The 15,709-nt window shown below is 47.8% G+C and overlaps 1 protein-coding gene across 1 annotated transcript in view; it reads right to left on the bottom strand.

The window, feature by feature from the left end:
* LOC102369888 (butyrophilin subfamily 1 member A1-like) overlaps window positions 1-14,304 on the bottom strand; it is a 19,269-nt gene extending 4,965 nt beyond the window's left edge. The window contains exons 1-5 of the mRNA XM_006039187.3: window positions 14,028-14,304; window positions 10,769-11,053; window positions 6,880-6,984; window positions 5,546-5,566; window positions 1,405-1,431 (exon numbers count right to left, since the gene is read on the bottom strand). Of these exons, the coding sequence (XP_006039249.3) occupies window positions 1,405-1,431; window positions 5,546-5,566; window positions 6,880-6,984; window positions 10,769-11,053; window positions 14,028-14,289 (700 nt within the window). The 5' untranslated portion in view covers window positions 14,290-14,304. The remainder of the gene's footprint in view (window positions 1-1,404; window positions 1,432-5,545; window positions 5,567-6,879; window positions 6,985-10,768; window positions 11,054-14,027) is intronic.
* Window positions 14,305-15,709: the final 1,405 nt, after the last annotated feature.

The raw sequence follows: 15,709 nt of genomic DNA on the forward strand, positions 1-15,709 counted from the left end.
GGTGGAGTCAGACCTGAAATGGGGGGTGGGAAGGAAGGGGGAGCATGGTTGGACCCAAAGCAGGGGGAGGGTGGAGCACGGTCAGACTGAAAATGGGGGATGGTGGAGTGAAGTCGGACCTAAAATGGTGGGGGAGAGAGGGGAGTGGGGTTGGACCTGAAGTGGGCTGTGGTTGGGGAGTGCTGTGTTGGACATCAACTGATGGGGGCAGGGTAGGACTTGAAGTGCAGGGGCAGGGGCAGACCTGAAGCAGCAAGTGTGGGAGCGGGGTCTGGCCTGAAGCTGAAGGCGGGGTGGGGAGTGGAAGTGAGATCAGATCCTTAGTGGGGGAGGGCGGGAGGGGAGTGGGGTTGGACCTGAAGTGGGCTGTGGTTGGGGAGTGCTGTGTTGGACATCAACTGATGGGGGCAGGGTAGGACTTGAAGTGCAGGGGCAGGGGCAGACCTGAAGCAGCAAGTGTGGGAGCGGGGTCTGGCCTGAAGCTGAAGGCGGGGTGGGGAGTGGAAGTGAGATCAGATCCTTAGTGGGGGAGGGCGGGAGGGGATGGAATGGTTGACAGATTGACAGCTAAATGACAGGAGAGAGGCTAGTTTGAATAGTGAAACAGCAAGACTATTAACACAGTGAGTGTTTTTTTTCCAGAATGAACAGATATTAGTAGGAACCAGGTAACTAATAATGAGCCTTGAAGGCAGATGACCCCCTCAGTGCTGCCTGGATAGAAATGCCACTGCTGCTCTCAGGCAGTTGGCTCTGAAATCTGGGTAGAGCAGGAATAAAAGAGGGCTGCTATGGGAGCAATGCACTCTGCCCTCTGGATCTGCCCTCAATATAGCTGCATCCATATAAACAAACACCAGTCTGGTGGGTTTCTTTACTTAAACAGAAATGAAGAAAGAAAATGAGTTTGTTGACACTGGTTAAAAGTTTCAAAATCACCCCTGTAAAGTAGGATGCCAAATCCAATGCGACTTACACAACTCAGAGTCCAAGTCCAATCAAAACCCAATCCTTCCACCCTACCAAACCTGCTGCTAAACCTGTGATGACCCCATCCTCCTCCTCCTGGGCCATCCAGTATCAGACAGAGAATAAAGGCAGTGTGGAAGTGCTTTGCAGAAGTGGAAGACAAAGGGAAACTTGACAATGGGCTGCATTTTCTGATACAGAAAAGAGCAGAAGAAATAATGTTTCTGTAGGCAAATCTATTGCTCATTTTTCTTTTGTGCTTTGTTGATTTCCAAAGCTGGATGGTTCATCAGCTCATCTGATGTCTGGAAAGAAAGTCTCATTTAGCAGACAAATAGTAGCACATACATGCAGAAACAGCCAGCATAAGAAAATGGTTAGGAAACCTCAGAAAGAGAGTGTTTTAGTCATTGATTCATTATACACTTCCATTACCTGGACAGATGACATCTCTTCTCCACCCTGCAACCAAGAAAAAAATATTGGGATGAGAACTCTTCACTGAATATTCATCAATAAAAGGCCTCTTGATGAAGTGCAGGTGGCCAAGCATCCAGGCAAAGACAAAGGAACATAGGTCAGAAAGGGGGAATAATATTGGAGAGTATGTAAAGATACTGTTCCATCATACCACTTCTGCAGTATGTCCTCATTCATGAAACAGGAGGGAAAACTTAAAGTCCTACTAAGTGACCCCCTCACTAAGACTAGGAATAGATGTCACCAAATGAAGAACACCAGCTGTGCCATGATACGTCATTGGGTGAGGCATCATTTACTTCTCTGGGCAAAATTCATGTCACCCTTTGTCCCACCACATTATGGTTCAGAACAGGATCCATGTGTTCTCATGGGGATTGAGAGCACCTGCCTATCTTTCCCCATTTACTGAGATGCTTCCCCAGAGATGCCAGGAGCATGTCTGAGTAAGCGGGAAAAGTCTGAGTTTCCCCGCCTTTCCAGATCTGTCCCTGGGATCTCTAACAGCATGTCTGGGTAAATAGGAACATTTGGGCTAAAGAACTGCTGCAAAACCTGCTTCCCACCCTGCCAAAACAGACTTTGAAGCACAATTAAAAGAGCACTCAGAACTTACATTCCCTTCTACTCAAAATGAGAAAAGAATGAAAGCCTACCACAACGAGAGTCCCACCCTCCACAAGACTCTATGAAGTCTTGAGACTTTAGGTGGAATAGTATACTGTCCTAAGTGGCCATTTTTTGGTTGTCTAAGTGGCCTTTTTGGCACTTACACACTAAGAGGAATCCTTTTCCTGGGCACACAGACAACTAAATGTGCCTGTGCAGTAACAGAGAGAGGGGGAAGGGAAAAAAGCAAAAGTGATCTCTCCCATTTCCCCCTCCTCTGCTGCCTCCCAGTTGCTCAGGGACTAGGGCACTTACCTGGAACTTAGAGTATCTGACTTTTATCCCAGTCCTCAGCCAGAGGGGGCTTAAACATTGGTCCCTCTTTGACTCTGAAGTACAGTGCTCTAACAACACCACATCAGCCAAGTCAAGTCCCTTCTTTGGTGCTCCTTTTGAGCTGAGCCATTAATCTAGTCATTGGAAAAAATGGATGGAGGAAGCTTCTGTCCCACAAGGAGCAATGGCTCCAGGACCCCTCCCTCATAGAGCAGAAGCCACTTCACTGAGCCTCCCATGCTATAGCTTGCACTCTTCTTTCTTGTTCCATGTATGTCTCACTTTAGTCCTTGGGAAGACCTTTGATAAAATTATCAAGGAGCACATCTGCAAGGTACCATCAGGGGAGGTAATGCTCAGGGGCAACCAACATGGGTTCATTGAGGGCAGATCCTGCCTGACTAACATGGTTTCCTTTTATGATCAGGTCACGAAGTCCCTAGATGAGGGCGCTGAGGTGCATGTCATCTTCCTGGACTTTAAGAAGGCTTTGACACTGTTTCCCACCACATTCTCTTAAAAAAAAACCTAGGTGACTGCAGCATTGATGCCTACACAGTCAAATGGGTAGCAAATTGGCTAGATGGTCGCACCTAGAGAGTAGTGGTGGACGGGCTGTTTTCAACCCAGAGGGATGTGGGCAGTGGAGTCACCCAGGGCTCGGTCCTGGGGCCTGTACTGTTCAGCATCTTTATCAGCAATCTGGATGTGGGCGTGTATATAACAGGGAACCCTAACCCTGTTACTAAGAGGCAGGGTGGTCCCTTTAAGTCCAGATCCTTCCAGTCATGGCTGGCCGGCCACGTAGGGATTAAGGCTCAAGCCCTGCAGCCGGCTGGGTGACAGGAAGAGGGAGGCCAGGACCCTACCAATGGCGAGTGGAGAAGGCCAGAGGGGCAGCAGGAAGGCAGACTCCCAATGACTACGGTGCCGCGGCTGCAGTTTCTGTCGGAAGACTATGCCATGCCCTGAGCCGTCCTCACGATCATCTGAAGTAACCAGGCATGTTGCCTCCCTTGTTTAAAGTTAACACTGGTGGTTTGGGTGAGGCTATTTGGGGAAGGAGGAGGCCTCATTGGGGACCCACTGCATTGTGGGGACCCCAATGCCAGAGAGGGCGCAATTTTGGGGGGTGAGCTGACCCTAGTGCTAGAGAGGGCATGGTATTCAGGGGTGGGCTGACCCTAGCGCCAGAGAGGGCACAGGATTTGTGGGTGAGCTGACCCCAGCACCAGAGAGGGTGCAGGATTTGGGGGGTGAGTAGACCCCAGCGCCACAGAGTGGCAGGAGCCTCAGTGAGGTTTTTTTTTTGAGACCCACAGCCTGGGAGTCAAACCCTGATTAGTGGTGGGGTGGGGGGGTTGACTGACAGGCCTAGCTAGAGAAAAAGCGGGAGGCCCACAGTGGCTGAGACCCCAACATAAAGAGGAATTTACAAATACCATCTGCAAGGCTTGGGCTGCAGTGTAGGGGAGGAACGGAGCTGCAGATAGCGCCCCTGGCATTGGGGCATAAAATGTCCCTGCTTAATTAATAACAATTAAGCAACGACAAGGCGTGGCAGAAGAGAAGGTGGGCAATTGGGCCATAACAGGTGGGCGGGGCCACCAGTAGACAGACCCCAAGGAGCGCCCCCCGGCGTTACAGTGTGGAATACACTGTCCAAATTTGCTGATGACACCAAGATGTGGGGAAAGGTGAGCGTACTGGAGGGGAGGGACAGAATCCAGCTAGATCTAGACAGGTTACAGAGGTGGGCAGATGAGAATAGGATGGACTTCAACACAGACGAGGGCAAAGTGCTGCATCTAGGGAGAAGGAACCAGCAACACACCTATAGGCTGGGGAACACCCTTCTTGTCAACATGGTGGCAGAAAGGGATCTTGGAGTCATTGTCGACTCCAGTATGAATGTGAGCCGCCAATGTGAGGACGTGGTCAGTAAGCCTAGCCGCACCTTGTCGTTAAGCTACAGATGTATCACAAGCAGGTCAAGGGAGGTGATCCTTCCCCTTCAGGTGGCATTGGTCAAGCTGCAGTTAGAGTACAGTGTCCAGTTCTGGGTGCCGCACTTCAAGAGGGATGTGGCTAGCATTGAGAGGGTTCAGAGGAGGGCCACTCGCATGGCCAAGAGGCAGTGGGGCCGACCCTACCAAGAGAGGCTAAAAGGCCTCAATCTATTCAGCCTCCACAAGAGAAGGCTGAGAGGAGATCTGGTAGCTGTTTACAAACTCACCAGGGTGGACCAGCGGGAATTGGGTGAGGCTCTATTCCCACAGGCACCACCTCGGGTTACTAGGAATAATGGCCACAAGTTCTCAGAGAGAAGGTTCAGGCTGAACATCAGGAGGAATTACTTTCTGGTTAGGGCTGCCAGGCTCTGGAATGAGCTCCCAAGTGAGGTGGTGCTCTCTCCTACCTTGGGGGTCTTCAAGAGGAGGCTGGACAGATATTTGGCTGGGGTGTTATGACCCTGCACTCGTTCCTTCCTGGGGCAGGGGTCAGACACGATGATCTGTTTAGGTCCCTTCTGACCCTAAGCACTGTGAAACTATGACCTCCCACCCGTGGCTGCCTAGAGGGCCTGCGTCAAAAGGAGCATTAGAGAAGGGCCACAATAATGACTGAACTGGGAGGTGGCGGTTTGAATGTTATGTTGGAAAGTGAGAGAGACCTATGTGCTAGCCACCACATGCAGGTGTTTTACAGTTCAGGGCTTCTAGTTTCCAAGGTCTCTCTAGCTCCTAAAATATTTGGGAGTGGGGTAGGGAGCAATGGGAACAGACACATGGAGAATCCTTTTCCAGTGCTGATTGCAAGTCCAGGACCCTTCAGTAGCTAAACAGTTTTGCGTTTACAAGGAGCACTTGTATGGCCCCGGTTAGTACTGTAAATATCCAGTTTCTGCAGCTATGTAGTTGCCCATCTGTGGATGGCTATGTAGCCATGAACAGAATTCCCCTGGCCATTTAAGTGCCAAGAATGACCTACAGATGATCAAAAATGAACACTTACGAGACCAGGAAAAATAGAATGTTGTCCGTTGTTATTAATGGAGTACAGGCCTTGCAGTGATAGTCAGAATGATTGGTAAGTAGGAGGATTTAATATGTAATGGAAAAAAGGTACATTAAGGAGGAGAAAAACTCACCAAGTTGTCTCAGAAGGTTACCTACATAAGACAAAATCAGAGAAAAGATGCTATAAGTGTATTTGTCAGCAGACAGAAGCAATCCCAATCCTCCCCCTAGATGTACTATGCATGACAAAGTACATTCCTCCAGGTGATGAGCAGGGGAACTGCTTTTGCAAACTTTAGGTTGGGCTCAGAGCACTGCACCTAAGTGGCTGTTATAGTGGCTGTGACCTAAAGACTACAACCCCTGCACACCCCCTACATGGAAGTTATGAATCTTAATCCTTGTGCTTTCCTTCCATATCTCTGCTAAAATGAAAAGCATCATGTAACAATTGTAAGAAATGTAGCATTAAACAAAGAGGGGAACTGAGGCGAGCTAATATACACAGAGTGGAGCCCACTCATGGCAGCCCTCTACTGGAAAGCAAAAGCTGTGTACATCTAAATAAAATTTGAGTTGTGCACCACTACGCTATAGACTTCAATCCTGTTTCTTGGCCCTGCTGATATGTATCATGTGAGAACAATGAGTGGGGTCTGAGAATAATTAACTCTGATGGAGGTTTGATTATTTCCTTCCCTCCAATATGTAGGCTACATACTGGAGGCAGCACTCGGGGAGAAATAAACACCCTGCCAAGGTTAAACATAAGGGATATTTTACACTGACTTGCCATAGTCTAGGGAGCATCATGCTGTATCTTGCCTCATTGTTGAATCGTTATTATTGGGCACACACCAAAAAGCTCTCTTTTCAGTTCCTGTTGTTCTCTTTTCACTTACTGCCCACCTGTTCAGATATTCCTGCCTCGATTCTAACGGCCAGTGAGTTTCCCTCAGTTGGCAGGTAAATGATTGATACATAGCTGTGTCTTCAAAAGATAGTTTATGTATTTAGGTTTATTTTGTGGGAAGCTTTATTCCCATTAACTTTAAAATATGTATTTGGGGCCTGATAGCCTGACTGAATGCAAGATTGCCATATGTAGGAAAAAGTGAAATCTCATTCTTCTCATCTTTGTGGTCAGGACAGGACACCTATCAAAGTCATCTTCTTTGCAGACCATTTAGCACATGCCATGCCTGACACTAAGGCAGCTACATGACTTCCATTCTGGGAGGCAGTGTTCATGGTGCAGGAACAACATGCCTCAGAACAGTTCAGTTTTTCTGGGCTGAGGTGGTGTAGACATCTTTAGTAACAGATTCTTCTGTGGTCTGCTCAGGGGGCAGCATGTCTATATTCTCTTCTTTGCTTGGTCTTGGTTTAGTCTGATCTATACACTTTTCAATTATCAGAAGAAAATTTCTTGCTAACTGAACCATATTATCCCCCCAATACTTACTTCTTAGCTTGAAGAAATAAATGGTCAAGACAGAGAAACCCAGGAAAACCACCAGGGTCACAATCAGAGCCACCATCCAGGTATTCACCCGAGGGAAAAAGGGATCTGTAAAACAGGGTACCTAGGATTGTTTTGAGAAAAAAGGAACGGCAGAAGGCCCACAACACTGTTCACAAGGTATGGCATTTCTATTAAAAATGACCCCAGCAGTGTAGTCATGGAATTTTTGGCAAAAGTACAGAATAGGTTTGATTCAGTGCTCCTCTGGTACCATATATGCAGGGATAAGATGTCTTGCTCTGTAATAGTATTCAATTATGTATTTGAATAGTCTTACACCTTCAAAGAATTTCTCTTCAAGTTTGTAGAAATAGAAGAACCGGAAGCTTCATATTAAGAAAATTTTTGGAAAATCCAATGTTACTCCCAGATTTTTAAATGAAGCATAATTCTAATTTTCCCAAATAGTGGAGTTAGAAAATATTCTTTATTGTTGTTCTCCTCCCTGAATTTTAATCAGTGAATCAGAACACAAAAGAACCTAAGGCCTAGTTGAAGAGAATGCATGGAAAAGGGGCAGATTTGCTGAATCTCCGTATCTGAATTGAACCAGGAGACCAATATAAAGGTCCACATTGATTCAACACCTCTGAATTGATTTGGAAAAGATTCAGAGAAAGATTTGGAGATTCAGGCAATCCCTGCTTGCTGCATCAGGGAGTTGGACCCAGTCTCTGTGCTGGTAAGTAGAAGTTACGGGCCTGAAGGAGGAGGGAGGGGACCATGAGGGGACTCCCACCAGGCCCCATCCCCTGCCTGCTCCTCCAGCCCCTCTGAACAACCCCCAACACCTGCCCACTCCCCCAGCCCTGTCAATGGCTGCCCTGCCCGGCCCCAGTGTCCTGGCTCTTTGGGAAAAAAAAAGTCCCACACTCATTGGCTGCTGCAGCAGCTGCTGGGGCCTCTGGGGGCTCATGGCAGATTCCCCGCCATGCAGTGCGGGGCAGTGGGGGGCAGCGGGGATTGCCACCTCCCCCACACCTGGTAGGAGCCAGTGGGTGCAGGGCTTTTTTAATAAAAATAAGCTGGGACACTGGGACCAGGGCAGCAATTGACAGGACTGGGACAGCGGGCAGAGGATAGGGCCCATTTGATTCAAAGATTCAGCCAATTCGGCAGTGGCCAAATATCCGAATCAGATTTGGCCGAATCAATTTGGGACGGTGATTCGAATCACCCAAATCTGAATTCGAAGTGAATACTTGCCACTTTGCACAGGCCTAGTAGATACCTTATAATTTTGAATGGATGTCTAGGATGTCAATATGAACTAGGCATGCTGTGAAGATGCCTATTGGACCAGGTCCCTCTTGAAACTGAAATGGACTTTAGCTTCTTCTCCAGCTCTAATATCAATCACGATGCATCTTAGTCAGGAGTTAGGTTTCTAGGTGATCACATTTCAATTCTGATCAGGCTTGAAAACCTTAGGGTACCTAGGTAGCCTGTAGTCAAAAAATGGAGGTCCCAATTGCATTTTTTTCTGTTGGAGCACTGCAAGGTGGCAGTGGTGCTGGGGAGGGGGCATAGACCCCAAACCTCACCATATCCCCCAGATACACCCCCTCACACACACCCAGAGTGCTGCCACATGCACACAGGGGAGCTGTGCAGGGCTCCCAGCCTGAGCCAGCCCAGCCTGGCCCCATGCCCAGCCACAGAGACACAGTCTAGCAACAGCTCCCTGCCAAGCAGTGCAACAGCAAGAGGGGGCTGCAGGCGGCTGCGTGGGGGAGTGGGAGGGGGCTGCCTCAGTGCCATGGAGAATGAGGGAGGGTGGAGGTCCTGGGAAGGGAAGGGATGTGGCTGGGGCATGTGTGTATGTGTGTGTCTCTGTGTGAGTGCATGTGTGTGTGTCTGCACCTGAATGCATGTGCGTGCATATGTGTGCATGCTTCTGTGTCTACAGAGCATCTGTGTGCATGTGCAGTGCAGCTGTGTGTCTGTGTCTGCATCTGCGTCTGCACCTGCGTGCATACATCTGTGTCTGTGTGCACGTCTGTGCATCTGTATGTCTGTTTCTGTGTGTGAGCATTTCTGTGCATGCACGTGGGTGTACATGGATTTGTGCATGTGGGTATGCGCATGTCTGTGTGTGTGTGTGTGTGCATCTGGCAGGGCAGGGAGAGTATTGTAACAGGTGCCCGCTTTGGGCTGATCTAAACGTGGCCCGCACACCCTTTCCTGAACCAACCACCCGCTTTCTCTCCCGCCATGCCTTGTTGTTAATTGATTAATTGATGTTAATTAGCAGGAGGCTTCCCTTTTTCTGCCCCGATGCCAGGGGGCACTATCTGCGGCTCCGTTTCCTCCCCTACACCGCAGCCCATGCCTCACCGATGGTACCACCGTTGTTGTCCGGGCCTTGTTGTAATCTGGTCCCCTCTTCCTCACTGGGCCCTCCATGGCCCTGCCTCACTCTGTGCCTTCACTGGCGCTCAGGCTTTCCACAGCCCTATCTGGCACTACGCCCTCCCTGGGGCTTCTCAACACTGCCCTCCCTCTCTCTGGGGCTTCTCCAATGCTGCCCCCCTCTCTGGGGCTTCTCCACACAGCCCCCCCTCTCTGGGGATTCTCCCATGCCACCCCCTTTCTGGGCTGGGGTCGGTGCACCCTGAATGCTGCACCCTCACTGGCGCTGGTCCCCACACTACTGTGAGTGCCCTTCTGAGGCCTCCTCCATCCCCATATAGCCTCTCCCAAGCCACCAGTAACCAATAGCAAAACAAAACACAAGCACCTGGGCTGTAACGTAAAATCGAAGCCATCTGGATCCAACCTCATCTTGCCACACCCGAGTTGCTTCAGCTGTCCCAAAATCTCAGGCCATACCTGCAGTATGGCCCCTTCTCTTTGGCTCCTTCCCCCTTGGCTGCCAGCAGGGAACTGCCTCCTGGCCTCCGGCCTGTGGTTTATATAGGAGCCAGGCCCTGCCCTTCCGGTCAGCTGACCAGGCAGGTGTGAGTCACTTGCGCCCTCTGGTTACACTAGCAACCGGCACCTGCGTAGTTACTTTGGCTCTACAAGTAGCAGGCACCTTAGTGCCCTGCTACAAGTGTATTTATTTCTGTGTGTCCATGTGCAGAGCATGGGTAAAGTGCGCGCCCATCTGCGTGTATGCGTGTGTGCATGTGTCTGTGTTCATGGCAGGGAAAGTGTGTTTGTGTCTGTGGGTCCGTGTACAGAAAGTGTGTAACCAGAGTGTGCGCCCATCTTCACGTGTGTCTACGTGTGTCTGTGCGTGCGTGTGTCTGTGTCCATGTGCAGACAGTGAGTGAGAGTAGAGTGCGTGCCTGCCTGTGTGCACACCCGTGTGTCTGTGCCAGTGTGTGTCTGTGTGCATGTACGTTTGGCACTAGCAGGGAATAGTGGGGGTAGGTGGCAGGGAAAAGAAGCTGCATGTGCCCCGCCACCCCCAGCCAGGCAGGGTCCAGCCAGCCTCCCCCACCAGCACCAGGAGGGGAAGGGGCCCCTCCGCCACCCCACTGTAGCTCAGGACACTAGTACACAATAATCTTAATCTACCCCTGGAGAGTGGGAGGGGGCGGATTTGGACCCAGAGCCCATTATTCTTGAATGGCAATTTGCTAGTATTTTTCAATTAAAAATAGACACTAATAAAATACGGAGTTAAGGTTAAATTTTGATCAAATTCAAAATTCTGAATAAGACAGTAGTTAAAGTATTTGCAATGGATGAGCTTTGAATTGGAAAAGCAACTGTCTCTTTTTGGTGGACTGGTGGAGAAGGGAGACATATTTGCTGTCTCACTGTGTTTTCTTCTACTGTACGGCTGTGAGTTCACTGTGAGATTCAAATAAAAACTGACCTGATATATAAATAGTTGATTCCTTCCCTTGGCTAAGATACTTGTCTCTTATCCAACAGGACAAGTTTGAGTGTGTATGTTCTTGTATAACAATAGCAGTTTCTGTTTCAAACAGGCCATTATTTTTTTGAGCTTTTGCTTCATCAGAAACTGATGGTAAATGCTGCCCACTGGGATCTCTCCATACCACTTTGGGCTCTGGGAACCAGCCAGTTGATCTGCAAACGATGCGGATCCCTCCCTCTTGGTAATCCTCCACAGCGATGAGAGGAACAGAACCTAAGACTAAAGGACAAATAGGTGAATTTGGCTTACTTTGAAATATACAAAATCTTTCAGTTGTGTAAAACTTAAGGGATAGATTCAGAGCCCTAACATCCGTAAAAAATTACAGGACTACGGGCTAAAATCTATTTCCACATCATGCCCCTAAGTGGCACTCCTGTAGCAATTTAACTGCATGTTTTTGGTCCTTTCCTCCCACAACACAATGGAATCACCCTGCTAGAAGTAAAACAGAGGAGAATGGCTGAGCCTTGTAACCTAGTGACTATATGTGCTTATTTGATGTAAAAGAAATAGAAGAACATATTTATAAGTAGGTTTTTCAGTTAGGTTTTTGGATTTCAATACGGTAAAACTTGATTAACCAAAGGAACTTGTTGATAACTTTCTTTGGACAGATGAATTCGGGTGCTTGAATGTAAATAAGGTTTAAAGGATTTCCAGGCTAAAGTGCTACGACTGTTACGAATCTCTATGTAAAGTAACAGAGAAAATCGGTAGGAAGCGGCTGCAGATATAAATGAATGATAACCTTTCCAGAAGGACATGAGGAATAAACAGACTCTACACGGATTTAAAAAAAAAAAGATTGATCAGCAAACAAGGCTAGGTCTTCAATGCCAAGAGTATAGCGATAATGTGAGAAGTGTAAAACTCAAGGTGAATTACACATGGGGAAAGACATGAAAATTAATAGCAAAGTATTCTTCATATATATAAATTAGAAGAGGACAGGGAAAAAGAGAGGACTGTGATGTAATGAACATAGCAAAGGGCCTATTTTATGTTTTCATCATGACCTTGCCACAAGTGTTAGGAGTTTGCTGATGAAAGTTTCTAATCACAAGTTGTTGTAACTGAAAACAATCAGGGCATTATACAGAAAAAGGGATAGAAGCTCAGGACTGAAGTAATAGCAATGGCATAACATTAATCTGCACAAAATGTAATGATCATGTCAATGGCGATGCGTAGGGGGTCCACAGGGGTGCACATGCACCCCCTAAGAGCGCTGGTGCACCCCCTGGCAGCCAGTGTTCCCTGCCTACGCGATGGGGGTGGGGGGCTGGCTATAGTGCTGATGCCCCACCTTAAGAGCACCGGCCAGGGAGTGGGGGCGTCAGGAGAAGCAATCCCCGTGGTCCCCCACTGGCACTTCTGGGTTGGTGCGATTGGCCATGCGAGAACAACCCCCTCCTGGTTAGCGCAATTGGCCGTGGGGGGATTCCCGCTCCTGGTCAGTGACTGGCTGCGGGGAGGGGAGGACAAGTACCACCCCCGCCTGCCCGACTCAGGAAGCACCAGTCTCCCATGGGTCATGTTCTTGCAGATTCATTTAAAAATGTCTGGTATACACTGGCAGTGAAGAACATGGAAATGCTTGATAAGGAAGAGGACCTGAGTGTATTCCATAACGCAGGAGGAAAATGTCCACCCAGAGCGATGCACATGTGAAAAAGGCAAACAGAATTCTAGGATGTATCTGTCAAGGTATTTGCAGGAATGAAAGAAAAGCATTAATGCCATTACACAGGTCCTTGGGTGCGCTCATGCAGAATACTGTGTATAATGCAGGTCACTGATGTTCGAGAAGGATGGATTGAAACGGGCAGGGGCACAAAGAAGGGCTGCTAGAATTTTCAGGGAAAGAAAAGCATATCTTATGAGAACAGATTAAGAGACTTGGACTTTAGTTCAGCAAATGAGGGCTGAAAATGGGATATAACTATGAGTACTAAATACAAGAAGAGGAAAAAATTAGAGGAGGAAAAGAACAACTTGACCTAAAAGCAACTTTGGCCCCAAAACAAATGGGTGTAGGCTGACCATGGGTTAATATAGACTGGAAATTAGGAGAGGCCTCGTAACAGTTAGAGAACTTAACATGTGGAACAGCCTCCCACTTCGAGTAATTAGTGCAAAAACCTTATGTTCACATAAGCCAGAACTCAGAACCAGGTATCAGTTGAAATGTGGGTGTTCAGGTGAAGGGTTGAGGCAGTATGGTCATCAGAGAGGAAGGTAGGTCAGAGACAGGAGGTCCAAACAGAATAAAGACAGGGAGTGCAGTGAGCCTGGGATTAAGCAGGAGGAAAGAAGAAGGCGCAAGAGCAGAACTGCAGCAAGGCTGGAGTCAGGGAGGAGCAGGGCTGGAGCAAAGCAGAGGCGCAAGGGGAACACATACACACACACATGTCGTCATCTGGGACAAGTCCCAAGGGAAGTAGGAAGGGTTTTATTGTCCTCTTGTCAGGGGTCATGGTGCTTATATGTCCCCCCTGGTCACCTGACTCCCCATTAATATCCCTATTGGAAGAACTAGGCTGGGCTTGGTCTAGTGTCTGACCAACTGTGCACTGGCCTGGATGCCCTGGAGCCAAAATGTCCAAAGGCAGTATTGGCAGGTTTTATCCAGCATTGAAGCTGTGTACCTTTAGGCAGTTAGGGGAGGGGAAGTCATACATGGAGTCACAGCCTAGATATAAGCAATGACTCTGTGTACAGGAGTCAGTGCAGAAAGGGCCAAATGCTCAACCTCATATGGCAGAAGTAAAAACCCACTTTTATTTTTCCTTGTGGCAATACTTTGCCACAACTGGACCTATCCAAACAACCACTAGTGTGCAAATTGGCATTCTTTTTAATCGTTGCACTAGCACTTAATCACATAGACCAGAAAAGAGTCTGGCACAACTGGAAAACCATATTCATGAAGAAGTTATTTCTTTTCTAGGTAAGGAACCCTTTTTTGTCCATAAGGAACTTTTTTTAGGACAGGCAGTACATATTAAAATACATATATTAAAATATTCAACATTTTAATTATGATTGATGAACTGAGGGTAATTGTTTGCTAAAATATAGCCACACCTCATTGTAATCAAACAATTCACAGGCACACTCTCAAAGTTATTATATTATGAAATTTAAAAAATTGGAAGATGCAAAGATAATATCCACACAAGCCACTGACCTGCTATGTTCAGAAGCAATGCAGTTTCAGCATTAGCAGTCTCATCCTGAACAAAACAGTGGTATTGCCCTTCATCAGCACGTTTGATATTGAAAATCTTCAAAGAAATGTTTCCATTCATGATGCCACTGTTCAGCATCTCTATCCTTCCTCTATATTCTGGTATGTGTTGTCCATTCTGATCTCTCCCATCAGGGTACAGATGCACAAAAGTGTCAAAGTAATTTCGGAACCACCTCACTTCCATGTTCTCCGCGCTCATTCTGGGGGACAGGTGACAGGGTAACACGATGTCCTGTCCCACAATAGCAGTGATTGGTTGAGCAGATCCAATTACACTGAACTGAGCTGTGACATGTGCCAAAACAGAACTGTTAGAAGCTCAGAGAGACGAGGATTTCCAAAATTATCACCCCGAGGCACAAACCCAGATTAGAAAACTGCAGCTTACACAAGCAAAAAAATAAGCAACTGAAAGCACAATCTTGAAATAGAAAGTGTCAAGTAACCTTAGGAATACATGTACCTGACAACTCCACCCATAAATTGTATAACACATTGGACCTGTAAAGGGGGTGGGATGCACATTGGACCTGTAAAGGGGGTGGGATGCACATTGGACCTGTAAAGGGGGTGGGATGCACATTGGACCTGTAAAGGGGGTGGGATGCACATTGGACCTGTAAAGGGGGTGGGATGCACATTGGACCTGTAAAGGGGGTGGGATGCACATTGGACCTGTAAAGGGGGTGGGATGCACATTGGACCTGTAAAGGGGGTGGGATGCACATTGGACCTGTAAAGGGGGTGGGATGCACATTGGACCTGTAAAGGGGGTGGGATGCACATTGGACCTGTAAAGGGGGTGGGATGCACATTGGACCTGTAAAGGGGGTGGGATGCACATAGGAGGCAGAAGCAGGGCTGGAGTCAGGCAGGAGCAGGGCTGGAGCAAAGCAGAGGCACAAGGGGAACACACACACACACACACACACACACACACGTCGTCACCTGGGACAAGTCCCAAAAGAAGTAGGAAGGGTTTTATTGCCCTCTTGTCAGGGGTCATGGTGCCTATACGTCCCCCCTGGTCACCTGACTCCCCATTAATGTTCCTATTGGAAGAACTAGGCTGGGCTTGGGCTACTGTCTGACCAACTGTGCGCTGGCCTGGATGCCCTGGGGCCAAAACGTCCAAAGGCAGTATTGGCAGGTTTTATCCAGCATTGAAGCTGTGTACCTTTAGGCAGTTAGGGGAGGGGAAGTCATACATGGAGTCACAGCCTAGATATAAGCAATGACTCTGTGTACAGGAGTCAGTGCAGAAAGGGCCAAATGCTCAACCTCATATGGCAGAAGTAAAAACCCACTTTTATTTTTCCTTGTGGCAATACTTTGCCACAACTGGACCTATCCAAACAACCACTAGTGTGCAAATTGGCATTCTTTTTAATCGTTGCACTAGCACTTAATCACATAGACCAGAAAAGAGTCTGGCACAACTGGAAAACCATGTTCATGAAGAAGTTATTTCTTTTCTAGGTAAGGAGCCCTTCTTTGTCCATAAGGAACTTTTTTTAGGAAAGGCAGTACACATTAAAATACATATATTAAAATATTTAATATTTTAATTATGTTTGATGAACTGAGAGTTTGCTAAAATATAGCCACACCTCATTGTA

The sequence above is a fragment of the Alligator sinensis genome, unplaced genomic scaffold (genome assembly GCF_000455745.1).
Source record: "Alligator sinensis unplaced genomic scaffold, ASM45574v1 scaffold898_1, whole genome shotgun sequence".
NCBI classification, from domain to species: Eukaryota; Metazoa; Chordata; order Crocodylia; family Alligatoridae; genus Alligator; species Alligator sinensis.